Raw genomic sequence first — 15,136 nt, forward strand, 5'->3', positions numbered from 1 at the left:
CGAATTTGTTATCTCCACGCCACCTGCTCTCTTGGCGTTTTACGAGATAGGAAAAGGAAGGAGGAGCCGACACGCCCCTTCTTCCGGTGTTTTGCCTTTGTGTTGCGAGTATCGCGTGTCGGAATCTCAGTGGACGGAGTCACGGCTGGGGAGAGTTCAGCCCGCCTCGTTTACTGTTGGGTCTTCCCTGGACTTCCCTGTTTGGGTAAGCAACGCTTCCTGGCATTTATATACCCATTTCTGGTATTTGAGAATGTTCAGGTGGTCGAAAGCCTCGCTGCGCCTTTTGTAAATGGGGTTAAAAACAGCAAGCTGCGTTGTAAACGTTTAAAACAATTATCTTCGGAAACAATTGTAATCCTCTTTAATCTCGAAGTAGATATCCACCGTCAGCCGCCCAATCCCTTCGGTAGGGGGGCAGGGAGGAATACATAATATTGTTACAGTATTAGATATTCGGAAAAACCTCAGTGCATCTGAATAGCTTTTTAAAAAAAAATCAGTCCCCTCCTATTGAAATCTGAACTTTCATTTAGTTCACTTTTGATAAATACGTATAAGATTGCATTGTGAAATTGTTGCTAAATTGGGGGGGGGGCTTTCCAACTGCTGTTTTATACGTACTTTAAACATTTTGCGTGCTTGTGGGAAAGTTTAAGGAACACCATTTAAATAGTACTATATGTCCATTTAAAAATAAATAGTAGTGGCATGGAAGAATGTGCATATTTTAGACTTTTTATTTATGTATGGAGAAAAATATCCATAGACCATAATTTTCCAACTAAAGATTGTTTTTATTTTTAAAAAGGTTGTTTGTTGGAGTAAATACAGCAGTAACTACATCCACAGATCCAAAAGAGGTTTTTATTGCCTGATCCTATATCAATCCCCTTCTTCAAGGTGGTGGGAGCTGATGATACATTTTGAATTTGGGGAATATGGCTCCAAATGGCTGCTTGTGGAGCTTGCACATTCACCAAATGAATATCAATATAATTAGTTTCAGAGGTATTACAGCACCCCCCCCCCACCCCCAATACATTACCTTTGGTTATCTTTGTCCAACTTGAGGGCAACTGGCATACTTCCAAACAAGCACAGAGGTATATTTACCCATTGTTTCCATTTCAAATAGAATTACTACATCCATTTAAAGTTTACAGGTATTTGTAAGCTCTGAGGCTGTTTCCCTATTTTAATTAAACATTAAAGGGTACCAAGTTTTCCTACTTTAATTTTTAAACTTTGCAGTGTAAAAATTCTCTTAAGATAGAACTCTTTAGGTGAAGAGGAGTATTTCTGGATACATTGGCATCATTAGATGCCACTTTCTAGCACTGACCATATCAGTGGAAGTTCTGAAACAGCCATAGTTGTTTTGATATCATTCTGTAATGCACAAATGTTAAACTTAAGGCCCATGGGCCAGATCCTGCCCATGATATGTTTAGATCTGACCTGGGATCAGACTAGTAGGAAGAAGTGATTGTCACCAAAGAGGCTCCCAAACTCCCACTAGGGGGTGACCGATCTGTTTTTGGTTGTTCCTTTAGCTGTCTATGATTCTCTTAAAGGGGCCGCTTGGCTCCCAGAGCTGTGGGGTCCCAAGATGTTATTTATGGTGAAGGCGCTCCAAGTAGCTCTTCTTTCTTTCCAGAGCTGAGTTTACAGCAGAGCAAGCACTGTGGTTCTCCCGAGGGCAGAGGGAGGGGGCTTCCTTGAGGGTCAGGCTGGAGGGGGAGCGTGCCTACAGGTAGGGCGATTGAGGTAGGTGGTATTTCCACTGTTCCTGGGACATTGAGTTCTTCAGAGCAGTTCTGGGCCTCAATCATTTTCTCCACTTCTCCCTTTACCAGGGATTCCTTGGGTGCTTCCTGGAAGGAGAGCATACCCTCCTTTGGGAGACTTTCCTTCCCAAGACCTGGCAGCCCCTGCTTGTCTCCAAGCAGTTTGGGCAGAGCTTGGACCTAATGGACTTGGTGGGTTAAAAATATCACAGGACCCAAACAATGCACCCAAGGGAGGGAGCCTGACCTGGATTTGCAGGATGGGTGACATTAATGTATTACTTACACCCTGCATCACAGGCCTTAAGAAGAGGCATGCAAAGGCATGAGCCCCGCATCCTAGTCCCACTTTTGTCAACCGGATATGTTGATAAATCCTCACTCTGCTTTGTGTGGCTCAGAAGCAGGTATTGAAAGGCAAATGTCTTTAAAGGTGATAGGCAGCTATTATGACTGGTAGCCAGTGATATTTATATAGCTGGTCATCTCAAATACATGGCTGGGGAGCTTATAGCAATTAAAAATAGAATAACAAAATAGTACACACACATACACACAGTGTATATTCCATGCATTTGATGTCGTGTGTGTGTGTGTGTGTGTATGTATGTATGTATGTATATTACTTCATCTCCTTTGAGATCTATAGATTCAAACTCCATAGTTTTCCCATGAACTAAGTTCTGGATCTCTTGTAAACTCTACTCTTATTAAATAGTGACTTTAGGTTCTGTCATTGTTTGAAACAGGAAAAAAACTCTTATCAATCATGCTTAAGTGATATCATTAAAGGAGCATATGTAACCTAATACTTGGTCAGGTACAAATTTACTTACTGTTAGCCAGCCAGATACAGTTTGCACTTTCACAGTTTTAACAGCTTGAGCACAGAGTATTTCATATTGAAATATTAAATTTTTGTACTGTTCTTTATCTAAGAATTTCATGTGTACAGTTGCAAGAAAAAGTATGTGAACCCCTTGGGATTACGTGGAGTTTTGCATGAATTGGTCATAAAATGTGCTCTGAACTTCATCTAAGTCACAACAATAGAAAAACACAGTCTGCTGAAAATAATACTACATAAACATTAGATGTTGCCATGGTTTAGTTGAACATAACATATAAACATTCACAGTGCAGGGAGGAAAAATTATATGAGCCCCTAGCCTAATGACTTCTCCAAGAGCTAATTGACTCCAATCAGTGTGTGAAATATTGGATGTGTTGCTGACAGCTGTCCTGCCCTTTAAAAACACACACCTGTTTTGGGTTTAAAGGTTTCAAGAAGCACTGTCTGATGTGAACCATGCCTCGCAGAAAAGAGCTCTCAGAAGACCTACGATCAAGAATTGTTGACTTGCATAAAGCTGGAAAGGGTTACAAAAGTATCTCCCAAAGCCTTGATGTTCATGTGTCCACGGTAAGACAGACTGTCTACAAATGGAGAAAGTTTAGCACTGTTGCTACTCTCCCTAGGCGTGGTCGTCCTGTAAAAATGACTGCAAAGGCACAGCGCAGAATGCTTCATGAGATAAAGAAGAATCCTAGCGTGTCAGCTAAAGACCTACAGAAATCTCTGGCACATGCTAACATTTTTGTTGACACATCTACAATAAGGAAAACATTAAACAAGAATGGAGTACATGGGAGGACACCACGGAGGAAGCCATTGCTGTCCAAAAAAAATATTGCAGTACGTTTGAAGTTTGCAAAAGAGCACCTGAATGTCCACAGCACTCCTGGCAAAATATACTGTGGACAGATGAAACCAAAATTGAGTTGTTTGGGAAAAACACACAACACTATGTGTGGAGAAAAAAAGGCACATCACACCAACATCAAAACCTCATCCCCACTGTAAAACATGGCGGAAGGAGCATCATGGTTTGGGGCTGCTTTGCTGCCTCAGGGCCTGGACGGATTGTTGTCATTGATGGGACAATGAATTCCAGGGTTTATCAAGACATTTTGCAGGAAAACGTACGACCATCTGTCCGCCAACTGAAGCTCTGCAGAGGATGGGTGATGCAACAGGACAATGACCCAAAGCATACAAGTAATTCAACAAAAAAATGGCTTCAACAACACAGAATACGCCTTCTGAAGTGGCCCAGTCAGAGTCCTGACCTCAACCCGATCGACATGCTGTGGCATGACCTTTTTAAAAAAAAAACATTTTTTTTATTTTTACTAAACAAACAACACACACAAAAAATAATCATCCTACATTACATCTTGTAGAAAGTTTGTCAACTGGTTACAATTAGCTTTTGTGCATCTCTTCCAGAGTCATTGCTTATATTCATATCAAATATCAAAGTTCTTGATGAGTCTTATTTTCAACATATCATAGTTCTCATTTAACTGAAATTGTTTTAATGTCCTTTTGCCTAGAACAGTGGTAGTCAACCTGGTCCCTACCGCCCACTAGTGGGCGTTCCAGCTTTCATGGTGGGCGGTAGGGGTTTGCTGTAACTCTGCTTTATAAATTTTATAAAGTAAAGTTACTTCCATACTTTATAAATCACCATTACTGTGGAACTGGTGGGCGGTTAGAAAATTTTATTACTAACAGAGATACAAAAGTGGGCGGTTAGTATAAAAAGGTTGACTACCCCTGGCCTAGAATAATCCATAGTTAAAAAACACAACCACCTAATGGCATTTCATTAATTATTACAGAATCATCCAATAGCATTAAACCTTTATAACATATTCTAAACAAAAATTAGTTGACAAAATTTCTAAGCCCTTTTCTCCTCCCAAATCACTGTTTACAATTTGTGTCCATGTTCCTTTTGTTATGGTGGTACATATATGTATCATTAACTGTATCCCTTATCCTTATCATTCCATTGTTAGTTATTATAATTAATATTGGTTAACAAAAAATCCTTTACTATTATATCTATTTTCTTTTCATCAAACCAACATATATGTATGCCTTATTGCCCTTATCAATTATTTTTTTAACATAACCATTTATAAGTTACTAAATTACTACTTACTAATTATAAAACTTAGTTAAATTTTTTGTTATCTACTTTTATATATCCAATAACATTATACCTTTATAACATATTCAAAATAAGAATTAATTATTTAAATTTCTAAACCTTTTTTTCCCAAATCATTGTTTGCAATTGATATCCAAATTCCTTATATTAAGCCAGTACATATATATGTCATTAACTATAACTCTTTATAATTTCATTATCATTATTATCATTAATGTTTGTAACAAAATCATGTATTACATATATCCAGCTTCCTCACCTCCAGCCAACATAAAAATATACCTTGTTACCATTATCAACTATTTATTTAAGCAAGCAATCTAAAGAGTTACTAAATTCCTACTTACTAATAATCAAACGTAGCTATTATTATTATTTTTTATTATCGATTTTCATATAACAACCTGTGTTCTTCCAGAAGGCATGTAGTCTTATTTCTTTTGCCATTTGTGGAGTTAATTTTCTATTTATTTCCTTGGTAAAGTTTTTATGGACATCTCTCCGCACCTTATTGTCTATTGGATCTCTCAGATAATCTCGGCGCCCTTTTGCTACTTTAATTGATTATCTTTGATTGCCAATCCTATTTCTGATAAGATTTTTTTCTTTAATACCATCATTTTTTCTATTTTTTCTTCTTTTGTGCCTTGAAATTTGGGGTAAAGCTCCAGACCATCGAATTCCCCCCTCCAAACTCCCATTTTTTCATTTTCAACCACTTTCAGTTCAGAAATCAAATCATTAGTTTTCTTATCTTTGTGTTCCTTTTTCTCTTCAGTTTTTGGAACTCCACCTCCCTCATTTTTTCTGGTATCTATTCTATGTTCTTGTCAATTCTCCAAGTTACCAATAACTCTTGAATTGCATCCCAAATCTTTTGCAAAGTTAAAGTTTCCTCTTCTGTAAATTGCTCCATGTTTCAAATTGTAAATTACTGCCACTGTAGCTTTAATCTTCACAAGAGAGAGGTTCCATTTTTTTTCCTTCTCCCAGTATCGATAAGGCTCTCAAGAGACAGCTTGGTAAACAATTTATGGTCTTGACTCATCACTTTTAGTTACAGAGCTTTGAAGCACGAAGACATTAAGCTTCTGAGCAGCAAAATTAGTATTTTTTTCACTTTCTTGTGTTGACTCAGATTTAGGAGGGATAAAGTTCTTAAATGGTTCGCCTGGTGCGCCAGTTGCGGCCCTACCTGAACCGGGAGGCTCTCACAACAGTCACTCGAGCCCTTGTGATCTCTAGGCTGGAATACTGCAATGTGCTCTACATGGGGCTGCCCTTGAAGAGCATCCGGCGACTTCAGCTAGTTCAGAACGCGGCCGCGGGAGTGATCATGGGCGCACCACGGTTCGCCCATATAACACCAATCCTCCGTGAGCTGCGCTGGCTACCTGTTGATCGTTGGGTGCACTTCAAGGTCTTACTTACCACCTATAAAGCGCTCCATGGTAGTGGATCTGACTATTTGAGAGACCGCCTCCTGCCAATTACCTCCCTGCGTCCCATCAGATCGCACAGAGTAGGCCTCCTCCGAATTCCATCCGCCAGTCAGTGCCGACTGGCGACTACGCGGAGGAGAGCCTTCTCAGTTGCAGCTCCGACATTATGGAACAACCTCCCCGTGGAGATCCGTACCCTCACCACAGTCCAGGCCTTCCGCACAGCCCTCAAGATCTGGCTATCCCGTCAGGCCTGGGGATAGGATTACTCTCACCCCGCCCGAATGTTGAGTGAATGTTGTGTTTTTATGGATAATTTTCTTTTATTCACGATTCTTTTTCTTTTTAAGTCTTGTCTTGCACTCCCTTCCCCTTATTGTTGTAAGCCGCCCTGAGTCCCCTCAGGGAAAAGGGCGGCATATAAATCCTCAATAAAATCCTAAAAAAAAAAAAAAAATGGAGTTTAATAGCAAATAATAGACAATTTTTGTTAAAGTAGAGAGGGAGATTTTAGTCCTTGAGTTGAAAAATAAGGCAGGAAAGAGCCAAAGAAGAAAAACCGGTCCATTCACTTTAAGCAGAGGGGGGGGGAGGACAGAAAAAGTTGCGAGAAGCATTTCAATAATTACAAGAAGAAAAGCATACTGACCAAAACAAATGAAGATCAATTCCGCCGCTGACTTCTTCTGGTTAAGGGTTTAGTTTAGCATAAAAAAGAGATTCTTTGGGGCAGTGTTTTTTTTCCAAAACAGAAAGAATTCCCCAGATGATCACACTTTCTCTTTCTGGTTCCTTCCGTTCCATAGCCATCCGTCCTCACTTCATCAGCCTAAGCTGCCTTTTGTCACTAGCTTGAAGACCTTTTCTTGCTTTTTTCAGGGATTTTGCGATATCCCCAAAATCAGCAAGACGTATTCTTCCTGTTCACCGTCTCTTCGGGACAGTTTAGGTCCGATTGGACCCCCCCTCCCCCCTGTGGCAAAAGTACCAGCTGCAGTCTCAGAGCATCGAGACCGCATGTCTGTACTGTGAGGACATTGTCTCCTCCCAGCTGTGGCATGACCTTAAGAGAGCGATTCACACCAGACATCCCACGAATATTGCTACACTGAAACAGTTTTGTGAAGAGGAGTGGTCCAAAATTACTTCAGATCGTTGTGCAGGTCTGATCTGCAACTACAGGAAATGTTTGGTTGAGGTTATTGCTGCCAAACGAGGGCCAGCCAGTTATTAAGTCCAACGGTTCACATACTTTTTACTCCCTGCGCTGTGAATGTTTACATGTTATGCTCAATTAAACCATGGCAACATCTAATGTTTGTGTAGTATTATTTTCAGCAGACTTGTTTTTCTATTGTTGTGACTTAGATGAAGTTCAGAGCACATTTTATGACCAATTCATGCAAAACTCCATGTAATCCCAAGGGGTTCGCATACTTTTTCTTGCAACTCTATGTTCTCTGTAATTCTTACTCCAGTTGTTTAAGGGAAGGCCACATCTATTTACTGGAAACAAATTACAGATTTAGAGCTGGCAGGGGAGAGCCAGAGGTTAGAATCAGACGGGGTATTATTTGGGGCCAAGGGGCAGGGAGAGAATTGTAAATAAGGCTAAGTAAGTAAGTAAGAAAATTCATACATAGAGCTTATTATTCAATTTTATCTTGCGTGTTTGCACCAAACCATAACATCTGGCCTGAGAAGATTACAATAGCAGAACATATTTTAACTGAGATCTCCTAAGTTAAAATCTATTTAAAAAATAGCATTAGGTTTACCTTTTGTAGCTTTTTACATAATATAGCAAAAAGGCCACATAGTCACCCACCTCAGTATTAAATACTAGAAGTGGTGTTGTAGAGCAGAAAAATAAAAGCAATAGCACTTAGACTTATATACCATTTCACAGTGCTTTATAGCCTTCTCTAAGCAGTTTACAGAGTCAGCCTATTGCCCCCGACAATCCGGGTCCTCATTTTACCCACTTTGGAAGGATGGAAGGCTGAGTCAACCTTGAGCCATTCAGAATCGAAGTTCCGGAGTGAGCAGAGAGGTGGTCCTGCAGTACTGAGTTCTAATCACTACGGACCATGGCTCTTAATCTGTCTGTTTCCCTCCTTGTAGAATAGAATATAATTCTTTATTGGCCAAGTGTGATCTGGATTCTTTTTCACATACCAGACTAGATTCTGCCTCAGCACTCCTCCAATGTAAAGATGTCTGTCGTGTATGTTTTGGTTTATAATTTGTGCTTTATGGCTTGGTGTGTGCTGATGGATTTTCACCAGGTTTTAGGACTTTCTGGGTTTCGTTTGTCCCCCAAATAAACATGTAGATTGACTTCCTCTAAGGCAGACATGTCAAACTCAACTCATTCCTCTCCACCAGGGAAGAGCTCAGCAGCAGCAGCTGCTTCTGGAGCCAACACCCGCAACAGTCACCTGTCAAACCGGAAAGCATCTCCAACACTAGCAGCCTTGCACTGGGAACCGGCTCTTCTTATACCCCAGAAGATCCAGACTCACAGCATCCTACTGAGTCTCCAGAGTGGATCGCTAGAGCACTCACAACTGATCACCTCACCTGGGATTTTGACTTTTCTGTGCAGCCTCATACTCCATATATACAACATCTGCGGTGAAAAAGACTTGCGTCCCTACACTGATATTTAAACCCCCCAAAATGGCCAAACGGAAAGTGGACTTTGAAAACAGATGCTTTCAAAAGAGGTGGGAGGCAGAGTACCTGTTTGCTGACATTGACGGTAAGGCCATGTGCCTTGTTTGCGGAGGTCATGTGGCCGTACTTAAGAAATATAACATGAGGCGGCACTATGAGACGAAACACGAGGACAAGTACAAACACATGGACATACAGCAGAAGCTGAAGAAGGTGGAAGAGTTTAAAAAGAGCCTGATGGCAAAGCAGCGTGTGTGCAGAAAAGCAAAATCACAAAGTGAGACTGCTATGAAAGCTAGTTTTATAGTGACAGAAGAGATAGCTAAATCAGGCCGGCCATTTACAGAGGGGGAGTTTTTGAAGTGCTGCATGGTTAAAGTGTGTGAAGTCTTGTGTCCAGATCAAAGGCAAGCATTTATGAATCTAAGCCTAAGCAGAAATACTGTTGCTGATCAGATATGTGAGCTTGCCACTGATTTGCAAGTACAGTTATTTGAAAAAGGAAAAGATTTCATTGCATATTCCCTTGCTGTGGATGTGAGCACGGACATCACCGGCATGGCACGGCTGACAACCTTCATCCGTGGAGTGGACTCAAGTTTATGTGTTACAGAGGAACTTTTGGACATGAGATCAATCCATGGCACTATCACAGGAAAAGACATATTTGAAGCAGTATCCAAATGTGTAAATGACATGAAACTCCCCTGGGACAAACTTACGGGATTGACAACAGATGGAGCACCTTTGATGTGCGGGGAAGAGAGTGGATTAGTGGGAAGGATGCGAGAGAAGATGAGGAGCGAGAATTGCATAGGTGAGCTGATAGTGTATCACAGCATCATGCACCAGGAAACACTGTGTGGCAAAGCCCTGAAGATGGAACATGTGATGAACACTGTAACACAGATAGTTAACTTTATAAGAGCCAGAGGTTTAAATCACTGTCGATTTAAGCCTTTTCTGGAGGAAATATATTCTGAACTTGGTGATCTGCCCTATCACGCAGAGGTGCGATGGCTATGTCATGAAAAAGTGCTCAGTAGATTTTTTGAGTTGCGCGAGGAGATCTGTCAGTTCATGGAAAATAAAGGAAAAGACTCCTCGGTACTGCAGGACGAAGAGTGGCTGTGTGAGTTAGCTTTTCTGTGTGACATAACGAAGCATCTCACTGTGCTAAACCTTCAGCTTCAGGGACGGCACCACGTGATCACAGACATGTATGATGCAGTGAATGCCTTTCAGGTTAAGCTGCAACTGTGGGACATTCAGATGCAGCAAGGAAACCTGAGTCACTTTCCCTGTTGCCAAACAATTATAAACCAAGTCTCCACTGCTGTGTTCTCACATGCTTATTTCGGTGATAAACTCAACACCCTCCACATGGAGTTTACGCGTCGCTTTGTTAAATTTGAAGGACAGAAATCCCATTTTGAACTGCTCAGTAATCCATTTGCGGTTGATGTGGAGAAAGCACCTGTAAATATCCAGATGGAGCTGATAGAGCTGCAGTGTAGCAGCACACTTAAGGCAAAGTATGACTCTGTAGGGCCCATACGGTTCAGCAGGTTCATCCCTGAAACGATGCCCCAACTCCGCCTACAAGCTGCTCAAATGCTCTGCATGTTTGGTAGTACATACGTGTGTGAGCATGTTTTCTCTGTGATAAAGGTGAACAAAAGTGTACACAGAAGTCTTCTTACTGATGAACATCTCCACTCTATCCTGAGAGTTTCCACAGCTCAGAACCTATCCCCAAACATAGATGAACTTGTAAGCAAAAAAATATGCCAGACATCTGGCTCGGACAATACGGCATGAGAAAGAGAACTAAATAGCGTATGCTTTTTCTTTGTTGTTACAGATTTATTTGAAATATTTGAATTGAATGTTAATCCTCTTTGGCCCACATCTTAGCCATAATGCACTCCTGAACTAATATGATACATAGTCTTACCTGCAGCTGGCCCTTTGAGGGCAACCATAATGCTGATATGGCCCTCAGTGAAATTGAGTTTGACACCCCTACTCTAATGCACGTGTCCACCTACCCAGCATATGCATGCATGCCAGAGGTGGGGTATTCAGCAGCTTCTGATCAGTTCTGGAGAACCGGTAGCAGAAATTTTGAATAGTTTGGAGAACCAGCAAGTACCACCTCTGACTGGTCCCATCTAGTCTCTGCCTCCCGAGTCCCAGCTGATTTTGCAGTATCCTTGCTCTGGAGTGGGGAGGGAATGGAGATTTTACAGTATCCTTGCCCTGCCACGCCCACGTCCCGCCCACAGAACCAGAAGTAAAAAAAAATTGAACCCCACCACTGGTGCATGCACACCAATCTGAAGTCCTTCAACAGACTGCTTGCATTTGCCATGATCTGTGCTACAGTCTTAAGCCTTCTATGAAGCACTTCAGGTGCAAGGAAAAAACAGGGTTTTCTATGTTCCATTCCTTAATGTACCTGCATGTGGTAAAAAGAATGCTTTATGGATACCCTTATGGACACTGTATTTCCTAACCTCAACAACTATAAGATATGTAGGCTTTATAGCCCAAAATTTCCCCAGCCAGTAGAGGAATAATATCCTGCTGCAGAGAATGATAATGTTAAACCCTGTTTATTAGCAAATATCAATAAAGGAACCACATTACAAGTTTCTCCTTTACTATCAGTTCTGGTAACTTCTATCAAAAGATGCAAGATAAATTGTTTCTAATTTATCAAAAGGTATTAAGGTCAAAGGAACGATGATTATACTGCCAGTTGTGGACATTATCTTTTTCTATCATCCTTCGTTCCTGGGAGCATTTTATCCAGTTGATAAAGAGTATAACAGAGCCGGGAGCCGGAAGAGCAAAAGGCAATGGCTCTGCATGCCACTTCCGGCACGCATGCCATAGATTCACCATCACGATCCTAGATCCTCTCCCAAATTACTTGAATAGAGCTTTGATGACCCTGTATATTGGTCAAGGATTTCCTGTTGGCCTGAAGAAAGAATAACTTAAAGGACCATGTTTTGTTGATTAGAATCCTGTTTGCAGTCTGCTATTTTAACACATTTTATAATTAGTTATTCCCTAGTTTTTGATCCTTTAGTAGTAATTTTTTGGGGGGTTGGCTTTAGTACTTACTCATGAGGGTAATAATGCTGACATCCCCTGTTCCCTCACATTTTAAGTTGGTTTAGGTTTATGTTGATCCAGCACAAGAATAGACTAATGAACCATTTCTCAAGTGAAGATGTTCACAACATTTTATCATTATGATGATGCTGGATCATGCTAAACGATGTTCTTGCAAAAATGGCCCTTCAATTCAAAGGCTGCTTTACATATTTTTCCCTAGCTAAGCTCTTAAGGGACGCGGTGGCTCAGTGGCTAAGACACTGAGCTTGTTGATAGAAAGGTTGGCAGTTCGAATCCCTAATGGAATGAGCTCCCATTATGTGTCCCAGCTTTTGCCAACATAGCAGTTCGAAGGATGTAAAATGCAAGTAGAAAAATAGGAACCACCTTTGGTGGGAAGGTAACAGCGTTCTGTGCGCCTTTGGCATTTAGTCATGCCGACCACATGACCTCAGAAACGTCTTTGGACAGCGCTGGTTCTTCAGCTTTGAAACGGAAATGAGCACCGCCCCCTAGAGTTGGGAACCACTAGCACATATGTGCGAGGGGAACCTTTACCTTTTACCTAAGCGCTTTCTTAGACTGATCATACCTGAGATAGCCATTGGAAAGGCATTCTCTGCCTTTAGTGTATTTCTAAAATGTTGAAAAAATGAATAATTTGAGAGGGCATTCTTGCTATATAGTACACAGTAGCCAACTGTAGTGAAAAAGTGTATTTACTATGAAATAAATTGCAACATGCAAGCTGGATAGCATTGCTTGAGCCAACACAAGTCAGAAAACACTACTTTTGGTGTTACGTGGCAAAAAAATGGAAAACTTCCCAATAAGGATATGGCACTGAATGCCAGAATGCAGCTCTCAGAAGTTAATAGTTCCCAAACAAGAACATCCTGATACCATGGAAAGTGCCTTAAAACCTATGAGATACCATGGAAAACAGGGCAGATGTTAAAGATAAGCAGAGAGACTACCAACAGAGCCAACAGTGTTATTTCAGTGCTGAGTGGAAATTTGCATTGTAATAAAATACAGTTAAAAGCCATAGAATAATATATTTCAAATGGATAGACTCATCCATCATAGTTCCAATCTAAAGTACTAGTCATTGGTTTCTCATCATGCTTGTATAATTATATATTATGAATAATTATTAGTAAACATGCTTGTTTGCTAACTTGAAGAAAATACTTTTCTTATATAGAAAATGAGTGTATCTAAGGATGGGAAATACAATTCCTCTGTGAAAGCAAAGCAGATCATAGAAGGAGTTTTGCCTAGATACTTTTTTATAGCAAATATCTAAGAGCACAGGAACACTTACCAGCATTAAACATTCTGATTATGCAGTGCCAGTTTATAGCATTACTCAAGCTAACATTAACAAAGGTAGGCTTTCTATCACCATAGTGTGCTGGGTGATGCTAAACAATGTTCTTGCAAAAGTGGCCCCTTCTGTTCAAATGCTGCTTTGCACATTTTTCCTTTTCTAGGATCTAGAGTCTTAGAATATGAGCATAAGTCTGAGATGTCTCGGTGGCATGAATACATACAACAAATTGTCTAAGAATACCTAATCATGCTATTTTTGGCTCTTCATAGTTCCTCCTTCAGTCTTGAGAAGTGTACAAATTATTCGTTGCCTTTAAGTTCAGATTTTATGTTTGAGAACATAGTCATGGGCAAAATTCCACATTCACTGTCTATGTCCCAATATCTGCACAATTTTTTCATGTACTTATTTAGTTTAGTTTATTTTCTTTACAAAGATTGGTTTTTCAGAAATAATGTATTTTCTGTGTATATAGTAAAGATAGGGTTAGAAGAGAGGCAGATAAAAAAAAAGGGGCTAAGAAAGGACAGGAAACATTGCAGACACAATCTGAAACCCTGTTCCAGGCATTAAGTAGGCTTACATTTCTTTTAATGGTTGTCTGTGCATTCAGAATCTGCAGATCTGTGTATTTTTTAAAAAAAATTCACAGAATCAAATCAAAGTGACCTCAATAGAGCAGGCAATTCCAAGCTTCCTTATGGCACGTACAGTCATCCTGTCCCAATATGATAGTCCCAATAAATTCATTATTTGAGGAAACTCTAGTTTTGATTGCTAGCTTCAGAGTTTTGATTGCTTTGGGTCTGTTACTTTGAACCCTGACACATGCATTTATTGAGCAAGTGTGGTCTTTCTCCTTAATTTCTATTGAAATTGGTTTTCCTTATCCTGTGGGTCTGCTTCCAGGGATGCTCTAAAGATCATTTCATATCAACCTGGCTAACAAAAGCTAATAGCAAACTCTAGTCCTTAGGACTCTCTTTGTAAAGTCTCTATTCATTAATATTTTAAAATGCCAGGAGTCATCTTAAACAAGGTATCTGGGACATTTGACTTTTGAAACAGTTTTAAGTCCAGTATCCCACCCTACAGTTAATGTATTCCTCTTAATGTGCAAGTGCCATCATCTTGATCTCTTTTCAATTCTAATTCTGAAATTCCATTGAGATTTTACCTTGACCAAGTTGGTTTCACTGCCCTCTGCAGTCTTGAGTGGTGCTGGGGGTATAAAAAAATCCCTTTTCAGCAAATGCTTATCCTCATGTGAAGATAGCTCTGTGGAATTTGTGCTCCCCTGTTGCTTTTTTATATAGGTAATCTAGGAAGATATATATTTATCTCATTTTAAGGAACTACCACGGTAGAGAGCACAATATCATAGCACTTAGACTTATATACCGCTTCATAGTGCTTTACAGCCCTCTCTAAGCTGTTTACAGAGTCAACATATCGCCTCCAACAATCCGGGTCCTCATTTTACTGATCTTGAAAGGATGGAAGTCTGAGTCAACCTTGAGCCTGGTGAGATTCGACCTGCCAAACTGCTGGCAGCCGGTGATCAGCAGAAGTAGCCTGAGTACTGCACTCTTAACCACTGCGCCACTATGGCTCATATACAATGTCTAACTGCTTCTTGTATCTATCTTACCTATGATTGAGGTTTAGCACAAACTTCTATGATTGCCGCTGCCACCTGTACTAGTTATTATAATAATGTGCCTTATGTACATTTCATTT

The 15,136-nt window shown here is 40.4% G+C and overlaps 1 protein-coding gene across 2 annotated transcripts; it reads left to right on the top strand.

Annotated features, from left to right (window-relative positions):
- The first annotated feature begins 59 nt into the window (after window positions 1–59).
- Window positions 60–12,037, top strand: LOC148048028 (general transcription factor II-I repeat domain-containing protein 2-like). Of its 2 annotated transcripts, none has more exons than XR_015695929.1 (2): window positions 60–205; window positions 3,071–5,970. XR_015695929.1 is itself a non-coding variant. In XM_087709310.1 (2 exons), exon 2 carries the CDS (start codon window positions 8,935–8,937, stop codon window positions 10,750–10,752), a length of 1,818 nt encoding a protein of 605 aa, XP_087565436.1. In that variant the 5' UTR covers window positions 60–205; window positions 8,641–8,934; the 3' UTR covers window positions 10,753–12,037. The 2 variants fall into 2 exon arrangements, 1 of the variants encoding a protein (XP_087565436.1); XM_087709310.1 differs by lacking the exon at window positions 3,071–5,970 and adding an exon at window positions 8,641–12,037.
- The last annotated feature ends 3,099 nt before the right edge of the window (window positions 12,038–15,136 follow it).

This window comes from Thamnophis sirtalis, unplaced genomic scaffold (genome assembly GCF_051295495.1).
Source record: "Thamnophis sirtalis isolate CommonGarterSnake01/CBP01778 unplaced genomic scaffold, rThaSir2_p1.2 scaffold_3, whole genome shotgun sequence".
Lineage (NCBI taxonomy): Eukaryota > Metazoa > Chordata > Lepidosauria > Squamata > Natricidae > Thamnophis > Thamnophis sirtalis.

Bases quoted from the DNA above. Each gene is read 5' to 3' on its own strand.
- LOC148048028 (XM_087709310.1), top strand. From the start codon at position 8,935: ATGGCCAAACGGAAAGTGGACTTTGAAAACAGATGCTTTCAAAAGAGG.